The 18,032-nt window shown below is 42.3% G+C and overlaps 1 protein-coding gene across 1 annotated transcript in view; it reads right to left on the bottom strand.

The window, feature by feature from the left end:
- SDK1 (sidekick cell adhesion molecule 1) overlaps positions 1-18,032 on the bottom strand; it is an 826,099-nt gene that overhangs the window by 144,993 nt on the left and 663,074 nt on the right. The window contains exons 18-19 of the mRNA XM_049699672.1: positions 3,384-3,499; positions 1,359-1,551 (exon numbers count right to left, since the gene is read on the bottom strand). Coding sequence (XP_049555629.1) covers positions 1,359-1,551; positions 3,384-3,499 — 309 coding nt within the window. The remainder of the gene's footprint in view (positions 1-1,358; positions 1,552-3,383; positions 3,500-18,032) is intronic.

The following is an 18,032-nucleotide window of genomic DNA, read 5'->3' on the forward strand; positions in this document are numbered from 1 at the left end:
ACAGACCTTGAGTCAATTCAAGGCGGTTACAGCAGAGTAGTGGAGTGAAAGCCAGGTGGCTAGGGGTTATGGGGAGTGGGAGAGGTTAGGAGGCAGAGTAATCGTTTATACTGAGAGCTGGGTGACTCAGCGGGCAGCACGGTCAGGGAGTTGGCACAGTGAGAACATAGGGAAACTCAGGTGGAAGTGGGGGAAGCGAGGAAGCTCAACTTGCACGGCCTTGACCTCTGCAAGTGTCATTGCTGGGAGGACAGTGAAGCTGGGTCTCAGGGGGCAGGGCAGAGCGGAGCAGTGGATGACAGCACCGAGCAGAGATAAGTACAGAAGGTCAGACCACACCCAGAGCCCAGCTGAGATGGGAGAGGAGGAAGCTGGAGGAGAGACAAGTGGCAGCCTTTTTAAACTTATTTAAGTTTTAATTCTCCTTATAAAAGAGTACATACTCATTGTAGCAAAGAGAATATGCAGAGAAATAAGAAGAAAATAGTAAAAGATACCCATAATCGTGTCACATGGAGATAACAACTGTCGGAATTGTGATATATTTCCTTCAAGGTCTTTTCTCAGCTAATATGGTCTTATACAAGTGTATTTGTATAAAATTTGTAACTCATATAGTTTTGTATACTGGTTTTTTTTTTTTACCATGTAACATGAGATCAAGACCGTTTCCTCGCAAAACTTCTTTTTAATAACTACAAAATATTTAGTATATTGCCATTCCATAGGTTTTCAATTATCCCCCTTTGGAACATTTGAATGTTTTTCATTTTTTTTTCAATTACTAATAATTGTAACTAACCTCATTGTATATAAATCTTTATGCACATCTGTGATCATTTTCTCAGAAAATGTTTTCCAGAAGCGTCAGTTGGCCTAGGAGCAGAGAAACAGCTGATCTGAATTGACCAGCTGGAGACAATGGAAAGTCCAGGGTCTTAGAGGGGCGCAGGTGAGATTCCCCTGGGGAAGGTCGGGGAAGACATGGGCTGGGAGGCTTTAAGGGGAGATTCAAGAAGAAGGTAAGGGGATTGGAAGTTGAAATCTGAGTGAAGAGAAGTCTAGCAAGACAAGACCAAAGGCTGACTGTACAGCTGGGACTGGACTGTCCCTCTTGTCCTCACAGCTCCTTCCTCTAGCCAGGCTTCCTTCCATACTCCACAGACCATCTCTGCAAACATTATTACTACTTTCAATGACTTACCTCTCCAGGGTGAGCAGACTGTGAACACACTGAGAACACGGAGCTTGCTAGAGACCCACCCTGGCTCCTCCCCTGTGCTGGATACGACAGTGGCCCAAACCTCTTTGACAATTGGCTAAAGGCTATCGATAAGAACTTGGAAAGGAGTACTCACTGTCTTCATGTGTCCGTATGAGCTGAGGCGGGCTTGGAGGCCCGTCCCCCGGAGTGGTGAAACACAGAACTGATGTGAAGTAAGCAGTAAACTTCTTCAAGTTCGTTATGTACCCATGGTGGACTCCATGGAAATCTGGAGCAATGGTGACGACAGTGACGACCTCGGGGACATCGGCTGGCCACGCCAGAAGCTGGGATGGAACAGGGTGAAAAAGAGATCCTTTTAATTGCATGCCTTCACCCTCACGTCTGCACCAGAATTTTATTTCACAATTAAAAATGTCTTCAAAGAAAGCAAAGTTGTAATTAAGGAACCCCATACATCTACATTTTATAATCTCACTGAAAAATATTGAGTTTAAAAGATATCTCGTAGATTATTGAGTACAAATATGTATATTTATATATATTTTTATACATGTGTACATAAATAAAATATCTACTCTAACTCATATTGGGAAAATGGACACTCCTCAAACCTTCACCTTCTGTTCACTTAAACATGTTACAGAACATATTTATTTTTGAACATTTAGAAATAATGATGACATTACTGTTATTCAACTGCATCAGTGCAATCTAACATCAGTACAAATATTGTTCTAGTTAGGCACCTGCTGATTCAAAAAGAAGCCCCTGGTTCAATGGGAACAATGGTAATTATTTATAATTCATATGACACCAGTTTTCTAAAAAGGATTTTAGGAGACATTATACTTTTAAAGAAATATAGTACATATACACGTTCCAAGGGAAGTTGGTTTAATGTTTTGGCAACATTATGTATGAGTGTGACTTTTAATTCCTCTGACACCAAACATCTCTAGGGTTAATTAGGTCTGAAAATGGACACTGTGCAGAACAAGGAGCATATTTATATAGATTTTAGGCCGACAACCAGGCCATCGAATGAACACCCCAGTCTTGCCAATAAGACCTGACAGGAGAGTCAGGAAGGCAGAATCCACTTCGTTGATCGACATGATTTCCTTTCTAAGGAGCTTCTGACTGTAGATACCTCTGGGGGGAAAAAAAAGGCAGGACAAATTTCCAGCTACGTCTGCCTTTCTAGTGAAAACCAAGTGTTTTAGTAAGTTGAATCCAAATGGAAAAAAAAATTGGGAAAACAATGAACTGTGTGTCTGAGGCAGTAACACTCTCTGAATCTGAAACGACCAAGTTTTCAAGCAAACTCTCTATAAAGATACTCCCTGAGTTCACCTGCTGTCACAGAAGATTTGCGAACATGCTGCAGGTAACATTCAGATGGTCTCCCAGGCCAGCCAGGAGATGCTGATCTAAAAGGAAACGTAACCTGTACTTTTGGAAACTGCATCCAGGTACATCTCTGAAGGTAACATATTCTGGTACTCAGACGAAGGGCAGATAGGAGTCTGTTCTTGTCTCTAATTCAGTCCGGATAGGTGCCCCGAGTCAGCTGGTCCCAGTTCTACAAACAGAACTTTCCCTAAAGTAGCGAGAGGGGGACCTACTTATCCTTACTTGGTAGCAACATCACTCAGTTGCACCCAGTGCGCTTTGAGAGAACGCCCTTCCGGGAAGAAGTGGTTTGTACACGTGCCGATTCCAATCAACAGGGATAAGTCTCCGACTGGGCATTTGAAAATGGACGGCTCTTCTCGTAACATTGCTCAGTTCTATATGAACCGTCCTCTTTTTTTCTTTCTTTTTGTTTTTTGGCCATGCTGCGCGGCTTGCGGGATCTTAGTTCCCCCACCAGGGGCTGAACCTGCACCCTCGGCAGTGAAAGCACCGAGTCCTAACCACTGGACCGCCAGGGAATTCCCGTGCACCATCCTCCTGATAACCAATAATTTGAGTTTCTGAACCAGTATAGCTGATGAAAAGACCCTGGATAAAAGGTGACCCCAGGAGGTCAACACACTCTGTAACCGGATGCCGTGGGTTCCTGATGAAATGACGGGCGGGCAGCCCCCTCACTCCTCACAAGACCGTGACACACCACGGCAGCCGCCCGGAGGCTGTGGCCCAAGGCGCCTACCTTGTAGCCCTGGTTGATGCCGTTGATGAACTGCTGGGGTGGAGGGTTCCACAGGAACTGGATGGTTGTGGAGTTCACGGCTTCCACCTGCACGTTCTGCGGGGGCGAGGTCGGCACTGCTCCAGGGCAGCGGAGGGAGACAGCAGGACACGCGGCAGGAGGCGCGGGACAGGGGAGGGGAGAAGAGACGCTTAGCTGCTGCTCAGGACTCCCCGGCGATCGCAGCGCGGAGAACGGGGAGGGTGATGGACGTTTTGGGAAGCTAATCGTGACGTTACAAAGAAGCAGAACTGAGCGACTTCTCATTTTCTGCTGGGGAATTCTTTAAGGCACACGCAGAAAAGTGGACCGGATCACCTGAGCCCCGTGGGCGAGCCTTTCCTAGGGATCCCAGGATGCATAGCAAACAAAAGCGTTCTCTGATTTTTTTTTTTCAGTTACCCAATATTTGAGATCAAGGCAAGCTTTCATCCAGAAATCTGCCTTCCCTGTTATATGTCACAGTGTTTCAAGCCCAATTATCCTTCACATGAAAAAAAAAAATCCTTTTTCATAGGTATTGTTATTAATTCATCTGTAGGCTAAATTTCTTTGTCTGCCATAGAAATTATCATTTAAACAATTTCCACTTTCCACTTCTTTTATTGATTTCAACAGCTACTGAACCCAATTATACACCTGCCCAGTGGCCTGTCTTCAAGGAAGTCATATTCTAGGGGAGGCTGATAGAACTGAAACAGGCAAGCGACTCTAGAAAACACACAGGGCAGAGCCTCTGCCCTAGGGAAGCACGGAAGGCCTCACATCAGAAGACACCTGCACTAGGTCTGGGATAGAACTCTGAGGAGGGAAAGGCCTTGCGAGAGGCACTCGCACCTGGGAAAACGGAGTGAGCAAAGGCGTGGTATCATGAAAAACCTGGTGAATGGCGAGAAAACAGTGAGCATGGCTGGACATGGGGCCCGGGGGTAAGAGGGGCGGAGAAGTAGACAGGTCGCTGTGGGGATTGCCTCACACGCCGAACGCAGTGGGCAACAGTGCATACGGTAGGCAATGGGGAATCAAAAGCCTTGGAAAACAGCAGTGACGTGACATGGCCAGCTTTTTAAGGACGATAACCTCAGTGGCCCCTGCAGAGGGTACTAGTCCACTGGCTGTGCCACGGCAACTTTTTGCAGGATGCAAACGAAGGTCCTGGTTCTTCAGGAGCTTGTTTCAAAAGAAAGACACTGAATCCCAAAGGACCCTTTGGCTTAAGGTACAGAAACAAAGACAAGAGTCTCTTGGCACAAAACACGTGAGGACAGAGCATGGTCCTGTTAAAAATTACTATACACCTTTCGTTACACTCTTCTTCAGAAGCTCATCTCATTAGGAAGAGGTGAAAAACATAGAATTCATCCAGGCCCCTCCAGTCACGCTCCAGGTCACCTGTCTTTTCCCATCTGCTCTGGCTGCGCTATCTCTGGGTCCCTCCCTCAGTAAGTCACCAAGAAGACTGTCCCACTTCTCACTCAGCACCCATCCAAAATTTGTGGACTAAAAATGGCCACGGGGATGGCTTTGCCTAGGCTGTAGAAAGTTGGAAAGAACATCGCAGCCATTAAGCATGAGAAAAAGCTGAACAAACAATAGAGTCCGAACTTTTCTTGAGCCCGTAAGGAAGCTGAGGTCACAGGGCAACCAAGTGTCTAAAATATAAGAAAAGACGGACCTCCCCAAGGAGTAGGAATGTGAACATGGGCTCGCCTGTGACAGAGCACGAGAGAAAGAGCAATGGACACCACACAATTGGGAAAATTCAGCGAAATCCTTAATGAATTGCTAAAGGCTGAATGTGGGCTAGCAAGGGAGTACATAGAAAGTCTGTGCTGCGGATACACAAAAAGGTACAATGCATGTAAGACACAAAAACAAGAATAACAGCCCTTCTCATCAGAAACTATGTGAGCCAGAAGGTAATGGGGTGATATCTTTAAAGTACTGATAGAAAAATCTATCACCCCGGAATTCTACATTCTGTGAAAATATCTTCTAAATATGAAAGCAAAAAAGAGACATTTTCAGAAAGACAAAAACTGAGAGAATTCATTACTGGCAGACCTGCATGCACTATGACAAATGTTAAAGGAATATGATATCAGACACCAAAACTTTAGATCTATGCAAAGAATTGATGACTTCTGGAAATAGTTAAAATGAAGTAAATGTAATGTACTTTTTTCTTATTTTGGCTCTCAAAAAATAGTAGCAATTTATTGTGGGCTTATAACATAGGTAAGAATAAAATGACTGACCACAATCGCACAAAAGGTGGGAAGAAGGGATTGAAGGTATACTGTTACAAGGTCCCCACATTATTCACACAACGGATTTCAAGATACATTGTAGTTAATGAATGATATATATATTTAAACTCCAGAGTAATCACTAAACAGATTTGAAAAAGAGATATAGATAAGGCAAGAGTAGAAAAAATAATGTAATTCTAAAAATATCTAACGAATCAGAAAGCAGGCAGGCAAAAGGAAGAGAAAAGGAAAAAGATAAGAGAGAAAACAAATAGAAAACAATTAGCGAGACGGCAGGTTTTAATCCCATCATATTGACAGTTACATTAAATATATAATGTAATATTTGTCAATATATTTTATTGTATAAGCCAATAAAAGAGAGATTATCAGTTGGATGAAGAGCGAGACCCAACTACACAGTGTTTAAAACAACCCCACTTTGAATATTAGGACACAAATAGCTTAAAAGTAAGAGAATGGAAAAAAATACATGAAACGCTAATTAAAATGAACCTGGAGTGGTTATATTAATATCAGTCAAAGTAAATACCCTACCAAGGAATAAAACCAATGATAAAGAGGGATATTATATAATGATGACGTGATCTATTCACCAAGAAGACTCAGCAATCCTAAATGCAGGTGCAACAGAGCTTCAAAGTACAAAAGGCAAAACTGAAAAAACTGAAAGTAAAAACTAGACAAATCTATTAGTATAGTTGGCGACTTCAACACTCCTTTATTTAAAAAAAAAAAGAGGTAGACAAAGAATATCAGTAAGGATCTACAAGAACCACATCATCAAGTAACTTGACCTACATAATGTTTCTTTTGAAATCTACCCAATAACAACATACTACACATTCTTTTCAAGCACATATGGAACTTAACTGAGGTGGACATATTTGAAATATACATGTCATATAAAACAAACCTAAACAAGTTAAAAATAACTGAAATCACAAAAAGTATGTTTTATGACCCAACAGAATTAAACTTGAAATTAACGACAGAAAGATATGTGGAAAATCCCTAAAAACTTCAAGATTAAGGAGCACATTTCAAAATAACCCATGAGTTAAAGAGGAAATCACATGGAAAGTTAGAAAGCATTTTCAGTTTAATGGAAGTGAAAAACACAACATATCAAAATTTGGGGATGCAGAAGTGTTAGAGGGGAATTTATAGCATTTAGATGTTTATATTAGAATCTAAACTTCTATCTTAAGAATCTATGAGAGTAAATTAAACCTATGGAAAGAAACAGTAAAGAAAAAGAGCAGAAATCAATGAAATAAACAATAATTGAGGAAATCAATGAATCCAAAAGCTGGTTCTTTTAAATATCAATAAACTCTTAGCCAGACTGATCAAGAATAGACAGAAATCACAAATTACCAACATCACCAGTATCAGGAGAGGCCTCTATAAACCCTACTGAGATTAAAAGAATCGAAGAGCATTTTGAGTATCTTTATGCTCATTAATTCAACAACTTAGATGAAATGAACAAATTCTTTAAAAGAAACACACTTCCAATCTACTCAAGAAGAAATAGATGACCTGAGTAGTCAAAGAGCTATCAAATATTTGAATACAAAATTAAACCCTTGCAACAAAAAAACCTCTAAGCATATAAGGTTCACTGGTTAATTCTACCAAGCATTTGAAGAATGAAATAAAAGACACTGTAAAGCATTATCCTAACACCAAAATAAGAAACAGATGTTGAAAAAAAAAAAAAAAGAAAACTACAGGCCAAATATCCCTGAGAACACAGGTGTAAAAACCCTTAGTAAAATATTAGAAAGTCCAACTCAGCAATATGTAAAAATCACAATTTATCCTAATCAAGTGGGGTTTACCTTATGAACATAAGGCTGGCTCAGTACCTGAATATCAATCAGGGTAATTCAACATTATCAATAGAATTTTAAAAATAGAATCATCTTAATAGATTTAGAAAAAGCATTTGACAAAATTCAACCTCCACTAGTGATTAAAAAAAACCCCTCAAACTAGGAATTAAAAGGAACGTACTAAACTTGCTAAGGAGCATCTGTAAATCACCTACAACCAACAACTTATTTAAAATGAAAAACTGAACGCTTTCCCCTAAGATCAGCAACAGAGCAAAGGTGTCTTTCTTGCCATTCCTACTCTGGAAGGGCAAGCTGGTGCAGTAATCCGAGAAACAGAAATCAAAGGCACACAGATCGAAAAGGAAAACAAAACAAAACAAAACAACCTCTCTCTCTTCACAGACAATATGATCATCCATGTAGAAAATTCCTCAGTCTACCAACTATATACTCCTAGAACTGAAATTAGCAAGATCAAAACACAGAAGTCCATTATATTTTGAAACATGAGCAATGGACAACTGGAAATTGAAGTTAAAAATTTAGTACTGGGGCTTCCCTGGTGGCACAGTGGTTAAGAATCCGCCTGCCAATGCAGGGGACATGGGTTCGAGCCCTGGTCTGGGAAGATCCCACATGCCGCGGAGCAACTAAGCCCGTGCGCCACAACTACTGAGCCTGCGCTCTACAGCCCACGAGCCACAACTACTGAGCCCACGTGCTGCAACTACTGAAGCCCTTGTGCCTAGAGCCCATGCTCTGCAACGAGAAGCCCCCACAATGAGAAGCCTGCGCACCGCAACGAAGAGAAGCCCCCGCTCGCCGCAACTAGAGAAAGCCCGCGCGCAGCAACGAAGACTCCACGCAGCCAAAAATAAATAAATAAAATAAAATTAAAAAGTCAGTACCATTTACATAGCAGTTAAAACATGAAATAGATATAAATTTAACAAACTGTATGCAGGATCCGTATGCTGAAAACTGATGAAAGAAATTAAAGCCCCAAGTAAAGGATGAGTCGCATATTAATGGATTGGAAGACAACATAACAAAGGTGTCAACTCCCCCAACTGATCTATGGGTTGAATGCAATCCCAACCAAAACTGCAGCTAGCAGTTTTTAGAAATTGAAAAGTTGACTTTAAAATTTATATGGAAAAACAAAGAAATTAGAATAGCAAAATCAATTTCCAAAAAGAAGAACAAAATTGGACAACCTTTACTACATGATATCAAAACTAACTATAAATCTACAGTAATTAAAACAAAGTGTTACTGGAGAAAGGAGGAAAACATCGATCAGTAAAACAGAGTTCAGAAATTATTCACATGCATATCAGCTGGTTTTTAACAAAAGCACAAAGGCCAACTGTGGAAAAAGAGAGTCTTTTCAACAGACGGTGCCGGAACGAACCGGACACCCATATGCCAGAAAACCCCACAGAAACCAATCTGGGTCCATACCTTACACCGTACATGAGAACTAACTCAAAATGGATACGGGTCACAGGCTTAAGTGTAAATCTGTAGTTATAAAAATTCTAGGAAAAAATAGTTTTGATGTCGGGTTAGGCAAAGATTTCTGGATATGACAGCAAGGGTACAACCCACAAAAGAAGAAAACTGTAAACTTCTGCTCTATGAAAGACACCTGCTGAGGAAATGAAAGGAGAGGCCTCAGATTGGGAGAAAATACTTGTAAGACACATATCCAATAAAGGACTTTTGTTCAGAATATATACAAAAAACTTCCAAAACTCAATAATAAGAAAACCAGAAACTCAAAAAATTGCCAAAACTAATTAAACAGTTACTTCAACAAAGAAAATATAACGATAGAAATAAGCACATGAAAAGGCCCTCAATCGACATCACTGGCCACCAGGGAAATTAAATCGTGATGCGATACCGCTATATACCTACTAGAAGAGTTAAAATAAAACAGTGACCAGATTTTAGTGAAGATGCAAAGCAACTGGAAGTCGCATACTTTTAACGGGAATGCGGAATGGTAACAGGTACTTGGGAAACACTTTGGTAGTTTCTTACGGAGTTAAACACGCTCTTGCCACAGAATCCAGCAGTCCTACCCCTAAGTATGTATGCAACAGAAGCGAAAACTTCAGTTCACATAAAAATCCGTATGCCACGTTTATAGCAGCTTTAGTAATAACCACCCTAAACTGGAAACACCCCAAAGCCCTTCGACTGGTGGACAGGAGAACGAACTATGGTCCGTCCATGGGATGGAACACTGCTCAGCAGTGAGCGGGAAGGAACGTCTCACGCTCACCAGCAACATAGGTGGGCCTCGAATGCATTACACTAGGGAAAGGGGCCTGACCCAAAAGGCTACATGCCGGGTTTTCCCATGTTTATGATATTCTGTAAAAGGAAAAGCTAAAGGAGAGAAAACGCGGATGGTTGCCAAGGGCTGAGGGTAGGCGCAGAGCTCTACCCTCGAGGTAGAATTTTACCGTATGTCAGTTATACCGCGACAAATCTGAGTTAAAAATGCTGCAGATTCTTTGACGCTTTTTTCTCATCTAGAGGTGGTGTCTGTGTCTGGACCCCCTGAATGCAGGCTCTGTGACTATTTTGACCAAGAGAATACAACCCAGGCCTTAATGAACTAGAAGCTTCTACTCCTTATCTCTAGGACTGTCCTTTCTGGGAGCCCCGAGAGGCCATGGCAGGAGTCTGGTGACCCTGCAGCCACCATGCTGGAGAGGCCGTGTGCAGGTGCCCAGGTGGACGGTCCCAGGGTGCCCGGCCTCACAGCCTTCCCCGCTAAGGCAGCAACACGTGAGTGAACCCATCTCCCCTCCCCCGACACTCACCCGCCAGCCCAGCCCATCTGCCAGCTGACCGGGCCCAAGGCACGGCCCCTCCGGGCTCCAATTCCCAGCCCACCCAACCATGAGATATGATGCCTTCAGCCTCTAAGTTCATTCTACAGCAGTGGATAACCGGGACGATCTCCCCCGGAAGAAAGAAGGAAAAGAGGGAAAGGGGAGGAAGGAGAAAAAGACGGAAAGGGACGGGGAAGGAAAACTATCAAGGGCTGTTTGGGAAAGGACTGAAAAGAGCTGTGGCGTTTTCTCTCAGAACCCACGCTCTCATTCTTCGCAGGCTTAGTTCTGGGATTTCATTTCCAATCACTGACTCTGAAATTCCGCACAACTTTCCAGTCAAATGTTGTTACATTTCTCTAAACTAAGACCATGCGGATCAAACACTTTACTAAAATGGCATTTTGCATAAACGAAATGAGCAGTAATCTCCTGCTGTTCTTTGCTTTGCTCTGCGTTGGTGCCACGTAACAGCCACGCCGAGAGGCTGTGTTGGTGCCACGTTAACAACCACGCCAAGAGGCGCTCATTTGCCTGGCTCTGGCCCCTCACTGCACCCCAGGACCCAGGCCTCCAGCCCTGGCTGACCCGGTTAAGAAGGCAATTCCCCCTCCCTTCTCATTACCCAAGACGGCACACAACCATGAGACTTGAGAACCACTGTCTGTGCCGTCCTCACATCAAAGCTCACGGGGTCCGGCCCTTTTGCACACACTCTCCACCCCAAAGTCACAGGATAGAGGTTCTGAAGCCTCAGATTCCTTTCTCTTACCCATCCTGGGTTTTACTCCAAAAATCGCCAACTTTTCTCAGCACTCTTCTCTCTCAGATCCTTCAGCTTCTCTTTTTCCTAATTATTGTCATCAAAAGTGACTCAGGTTTGCGAACAACGGGATTAAAAATTCCCTCAAGTGAGAAGAAGACCTACAGCCCATAGATCCTTCTTGACAGTGCTTCAAACACACGAGTCACTGTGGCTGAAACGGTTAGGTAACCCTGCCCTTCTGGGGAAGGCCGGGCTTAGGCTCTGAGCTGCCACCGGTCTGCAGAAAGGTGGAGGCCCACGTGTCCAGAGCCGGGTTCAGCCTTCACCAGGATCCTAGCTGGAAGCTGTGGCCTCCTGCTGCTGGGAGTAGGGCCTCCAGGGACCTTTTCTCCCCAGAGAATTAGCATTTGAAGTACCATTCTTTCCAAGCTTCTAGCTGCAGGCCTTGAAGAGGCCTGGTGAAGTGACAGGTGTTATGCTTTTCTGTGATTTTCATTGCTCAAAAAAGAAATCCATTTTCACCAGGTAATTCCCCCACAGCACAGATCCCAGTGTGTCCTCGGTCTTAAGCGGGATACAGCATTGGCTCACTGGCTACTGTCTCAATTCTCACAGCCAAGGACAAGGAGCTCTGTGGTGAAGCACCCAGCACGCGAGGGCACCTAACAACTAGGTTACGTGAAAGGAAAACCACAGGAGTGGTTTCAGATACAGGAGTCCTTTTCCTTATGGAAAACTGTTTGCAACCTAAAACGAGGGCCATTTCTGGGAGCTGAGAATGGATTTCTTAGAGAGTGGCGAGTAGGGGGCACTGCAGGGTAGAGTGGTCCCATCAGGGTGCTGTCCACGGGGTGCACCGGGGCTGGGAGATTCTCACGTCTGTCAACTTTTCACAGTAGTAAACCACTGTTTACAGCCACTCAAAAATGTACAACTGTTGAAACTACATTTGAAAACTATATGTGTGCATTACACACATTGCTAAGCGAAGAAAGGCAATCCGGAAAGGCTCCATCCCTTAGGAGTCCAACTATATGACATGCTGAGAAAGGCAAAACTGAAGACAGAAAAAGATCAGTGTTGTCAGGGCTGGGGAGGGAGGGATGAACAGATGGAACACGGGATTTCTAGGGCAAGGAAACGATTCTGTGTGATACTGTAATGGCGGACACATGCCATTCTACATTTGTCCAAGCCCACAGAATGTCCAACACCAAGAGTAAATCCTGAAGCGAACTATGGATTTGGGGTGATAAACAGGCGTCAGCATAGGTTCATCAGCGATAACAGAATTACCGTCTGGAGGGGGACGCTGACAGTGACGGACGCTGTGGGAAGGGCAGGGGGAGATGGGAAATCTCTGTACCCGCTGTTCAAATTTGCTGTGAACCTAAAATTCCTCTACAGTCTATTTAAAAAGTGAAACTATACATAGACTTGCTCCGTAAACCTCCTGAATCCGTCACTATTTTGCACTTTCTACAATAAATGGTATCTGCGGCCAGGGGGGGCTGGGAGTGGCTAAGCCACGCCTTCCCTGACGCCCACTCGTCCAGCTTGTCAAGCTGAGCTTTACTTTAGCTGCAAGTTGCTTCTCATCAGTGAATCGTTGTTGTTGTTCAGTGTGGGGGGGTATTTTTCTCAATTAATTTGGTTAGTATTTTCACCTAGTCATATATACAGGGCATGTGTGATTATGCTTACGATTATTTTCTGGTATTAAGTGCTCCCCGATAAAACATGAATGATTTAAAATCTGTTCTTCTCCCTCATTCCCTTCCTCTCATCTTGGATAGTGATGTAAACTCAGCAAGATCTGATTCTTGATGAAATTTCAAAATGAATCATTTTTTAGAAATTTAAAAACATGTTTAAAAATAATAACCTACAGAAGACATAGAAAATGGACTTGAGGACACGGGGTGGGAGGGCGAAGCTAGGGTGAAGTGACAGTAGCATCGACATATATACACTACTGAACGTAAGATAGCTGGTGGGAAGCAGCAGCACAGCACAGGGAGATCGGCTCGGTGCTTTGCGATGACCTAGAGGGGTGGGATAGGGAGGGTGGGAGGGAGGCTCCAGAGGGAGGGGATCTGGGGACATGTGTATGCATATGGCTGGTTCGCTTTGCTGCGCAACAGAAACTAACGCAGTATTGTGAAGCAATTATACTCCAATAAAGATCTATTAAAAGAAAAAAAAAAGGATTCCTTGGTGCTCAACTGTAGAATCTGAAGAAAAGAAAGCAAATATGTGAAAGTACATGGTACTGGTCTTGGCAAGGGTGGCCATCGTGGCTTAGTAAGTAACGAAGTGGAGAATGAATGGGTCCATCTGAATTCCAAGCGGCTGCTTCCCACGGAAGAAGAGGAATCAGAGAAGGAAGCAAGGGTATGCTTCCCAGGGGGCTTTGGAAGGCAGTGAGGGTCACTGGCCACAGAGGTGACAGCCAGCGATGAAGGAGGAAGGGCAGAGAAAGCGGTGTGGCAGGGAGGTAGGGAACTGTGTGTGTGTGTGCATGTGTACACACGTGCATGTGTGTACATGCGTATGTGTACAGCGTGTGTACACATGTGCGTACATGTGTGCACGTGTGTGCATGTGCGTGCGCGTGTGTGCATGTGTGTACGTGTGTGTACATGTGTGTGTACGTGTGTGTGTGAGGAGAGAGAGGGAGAGAGAATGATTTTTGGCAGTTGCAGATAGCGAAAAAAGTCTGATAAAGAGAGAGTCTAAAGGATTCTAGGAAGATTTCTGTGTGGTATACCTTGTCAATCCCATGAGCCACTTCTTCTCACCTTTAAGATTACCCTTTAAGAACTTGGTGTCAGAGACACACTACTGTATATAAAACAGATAAACAACAAGGACCTACTATATAGCACAGGGAACTATATTCTATATCTTGTAATAACCCATAATGGAAAAGAGTCTGAAAAAGATTATCTATATATGTGTATATATATGTGTATACATATGCATAACTGAATCACTTTGCTATACATCTGAAACTAACGTAGCATTGTAAATCAGCTATACTTCAAATTTAAAAAAAGGAAAAAAAATAACCTACTTAATGAAATCAACTCATTAGAAAGGACTACAGGGTTTTACAGCTTCAAATAATTTACTTTTTGAAATATTTTGGATAAGAGATTACACAACTTATATATGTCATGAGCATTTCAGAATTTTAATCCTTTAATTAAATAAAAAAGGAATGTATCAATATTGCTTACTGCATGCATTTTTTTTGGATTTTCCAACCCGATTTATTTGAAAACTTTCTTAAGAATTTGTTCAACCAAAACTTTTTGAAAAGTTGATTTCTGAAGTTACTACATACATACATATAGTCCACTTTATTGTACTTGATATTTAAATATGTAAATCTTTATTAAAATTATTTAGGTCAATTTTATTAATACTATTTTGTATTTATAAAGACATATTTTCTCACCATAATGAACAACTTTTTGATTAAAGGAACATCATTAGGTATACCGAGTCAGAATAGTAGAAACATTTTCTAATCAGGGACTATGACAAGGCTGATCTAGAATTCAGACTTGTGTGTTCCGATAATCTTCTTCTTCAGCCTAAATGTAGTATTTGATGGAAGCAAAGATACCAGGAAAATTATGCCAGCACCTTTCCCCAAAACATCACTCTTACACAAAAATATTAGAACTGGGAAAATTGTCTGCAGGTACAAAGTAAGAAGGACAAGTATTTGTGAGTCTGGTTACAACTGTACCAGTCTGAGTACAAGAAGCTAGTTACAAAGTCCTGCATTTAATAGCTAAAGCCAAACTCCTCCTGCAATTGCAGAATCACTCACATTGCCAGGCTGTGTAGAAACTGTCAGCAATGAGTCTGAGACCAATGAAACCCAGGAAACAGGCAAGGTACCATTTCTGAAGAACACGGTTAGAAGCTGCACGGATGACATGTCAGATGACCCGGAGACACACTCAGTCTGGAAGATTATGAAATCAGAAAAGCTTCCACTGCCGACTGATGGGTACTGATGTTGGTAACTGCACTTGATATGTAGGAGTAGTTTGACTGCCTCAGAAGAAATGCGTACAACATTATGTTTCAAAAACATACGTGTATTAGACCGAGTGCCCTGGAAACAGACTCTGGCCATGAAGAGTTTTCTGTATAAGATTTATGGGTGCTCCGTAGACACACTGCCAAGGAAGAGAAGAGGCCAGGGCTGGGCAGAAGGAGAGGCTTCCAGTGATGTCTCATTGATCCCACAGGGAGTTCCAGAGGAGGGATGCCCCTTCGAGTTGTCCTAAACTGAGGCCAAGGGACTGGACTTTTCTGTGCCCACAGCAACCAGCCATTGGTCATAGACTGACCCTTGGGAGGGGGTCCCCTTGGGAGGGGCACGTCCCCTTGGCAGTAGCAATGCCCAGGAGGGCCACAGCTCTGAGCCTCAACAGACCAGGTGTTGGCATTGGGGATGGGTGTGTCACCTAGAGGAACTGTTCTGGACAGGGGCACCACAGTGTACCCCATACCAGACAGGCTGCTAAGGATGAAATCATCAAAGCTAAATGGACACTGGGAATAAACAAGACACTAGAGAACAAATTTATAAGTTTTGTATACCAATGCTGACAGAAAGGTATAAAGACTTGGGTTGGAAGAATTAATATTGCTAAAGTGGCCATACTACCCAAAGCAATTTACCAATTTAATGTGACCCTTATCAAATTACCCATGACATTTTTCACAGAGCTAGAACAAATAATCCTGAAATTTATATGGAGCCACAAAAGACCCAGAAGTGCCAAAGCAATCCTGAGGAAAAAGAACAAAGCAGGAGGCATAATCCTCCCAGACTTCAGACAATACTACAAAGCTACAGTAATCAAAACAGCATGGTACTGGCACAAAAACAGACATATGGATCAATGGAACAGAATAGACAGCCTAGAAATATACCTACGCACCTATGGTCAATTAATTTTCAACAAAGGAGGCAAGAATATACAATGGAGAAAAGCTGGAGAGTCTCATGTAGATCAATGAAATTAGAACACTCCCTAACACCGTACACAAAATTAAACTCAAAATGGCTTAGAGACCTGAACATAAGACAGGACACCATAAAACTCCTAGAAGAGAACATAGGTGAAACATTTGCGTACATAAATTGCAGTAATATTTTCTTCAATTAGTCTCCCAAGTCAAAAGAAATAAAAGCAGAAATAAACAAATGGGACCTAATAAACCCATAAGCTTTTTTTTTTTTTTTTTTGGAACAGAGGAAGGTTTATTGCAGGGCCACGCAAGGTGCAGGGCCACGCAACGAGATGCGTGGCTCGTGCTCCAAAAAACCCCGAACTCCAAACCCATAAGCTTTTGCACAGCAAAGGAAACCATAAACAGAATGAAAAGACAACCTATGGAGAGAAAATATTCACAAATGATGCAGCCAACAAAGGCTTAATTTCCAAAATATATCAACAGCTCATGCAACTCAATATCAAAAAAACACAAACAATCCAATCAAAAAATGGGCAGAAGACCTAGATAGGCATTTCTCCAAAGAAGTCATGTAGATGGCCAACAGGCACATGAAAAGATGCTCAACATCACTAATTGTTAGAGAAATGCAAATCAAACTACAATGAGATATCACCTCAAACCAGTCAGAATGGCCATCATGAAAGTCTACAAATAATCAATGCTGGAGAGGGTGTGGAGAAAAGGGAACCCTCTACACTGCTGGTGAGAATGTAAATTGGTGCAGCCACTGCGGAAAACAGTCTGGAGATTCCTTAAAAACCTAAAAATAGAATTACCATATGATCTAGCAATCTCATTCCTGGGCATATATCCTGAAAAGAAGAAAACGCTAATTCAAAAAGATACAGGCACCCCAATGTTCACTGCAGCAGTCTTCACAATAGCCAAGACAAAAGCAACCTAAGTGTCCATCGATGGATAAAGAAGATGGGGTACATATACACAACGGAATATTACTCAGCCCTAAAAAAGAATGAAATAACACCACTTGCAGCAACATGGAGGGACCTAGAAATTATCATATTAAGTAAATCAGACAGAGAAAGACAAATATAATATATTACTCACATGTGGAATCTAAAAAAATAATACAAGTCAACTTATTTACAAAACAGAAACAGACTCACAGACATAGAAAACAAACTTATGGTTACCAAAGGGGAAAGGCGGGGAGGAGGGATAAATTAGGAGTATGGGATTAACAGAAACACCCCACTATACATAAAATTGATAAACAAGTATTTATTGTATAGCACAGGGAACTATATTCAATACAGGTATCCTGTAATAACCTATAATAGAAAAGAATCTGAAGCTCTACACCTGAAGCTAACACAATACTGTAAATCAGTTATAGTTACATTAAAAAACGCAAAGGATAAAAAAAAAGACTTTATGGCAAAATTCAATCTGAAAAGCCTGAGATTGAAGAAATCCATTGTTTTAGTCACAGAGAAGTTCTCGTCTGTAAGGGGTAGCCTGTACACCTGAACTCCTCATTAGATGACGTTATCAGGAGGAAAATCTAACAAAGTCCAAGCCACTGTAGTCCCACCTGTGTTTCGCTTTGTGCAAGAAATGGAATCAGAATATACCACTTTGACAAAAGAATTTCGTTGGAGGGATGCCAGCTGGTGCTGTACATTAGTCAGTACTCATCGGCCTGCAATGGAAATGTTGATTTAATGATCTCAACTGGGTCTGTCTCTGGATCACCTGCCATGCCAACCATTTATCTTCTAACAGTATTATTCATAAATGGAACTTCCCTATTTCCGATTTCAGTTTCAAATTGAAGTCTACGAGAGCTTTTGCAAGAGTCTGTG

The sequence above is a fragment of the Orcinus orca genome, chromosome 16 (assembly GCF_937001465.1).
Source record: "Orcinus orca chromosome 16, mOrcOrc1.1, whole genome shotgun sequence".
Lineage (NCBI taxonomy): Eukaryota > Metazoa > Chordata > Mammalia > Artiodactyla > Delphinidae > Orcinus > Orcinus orca.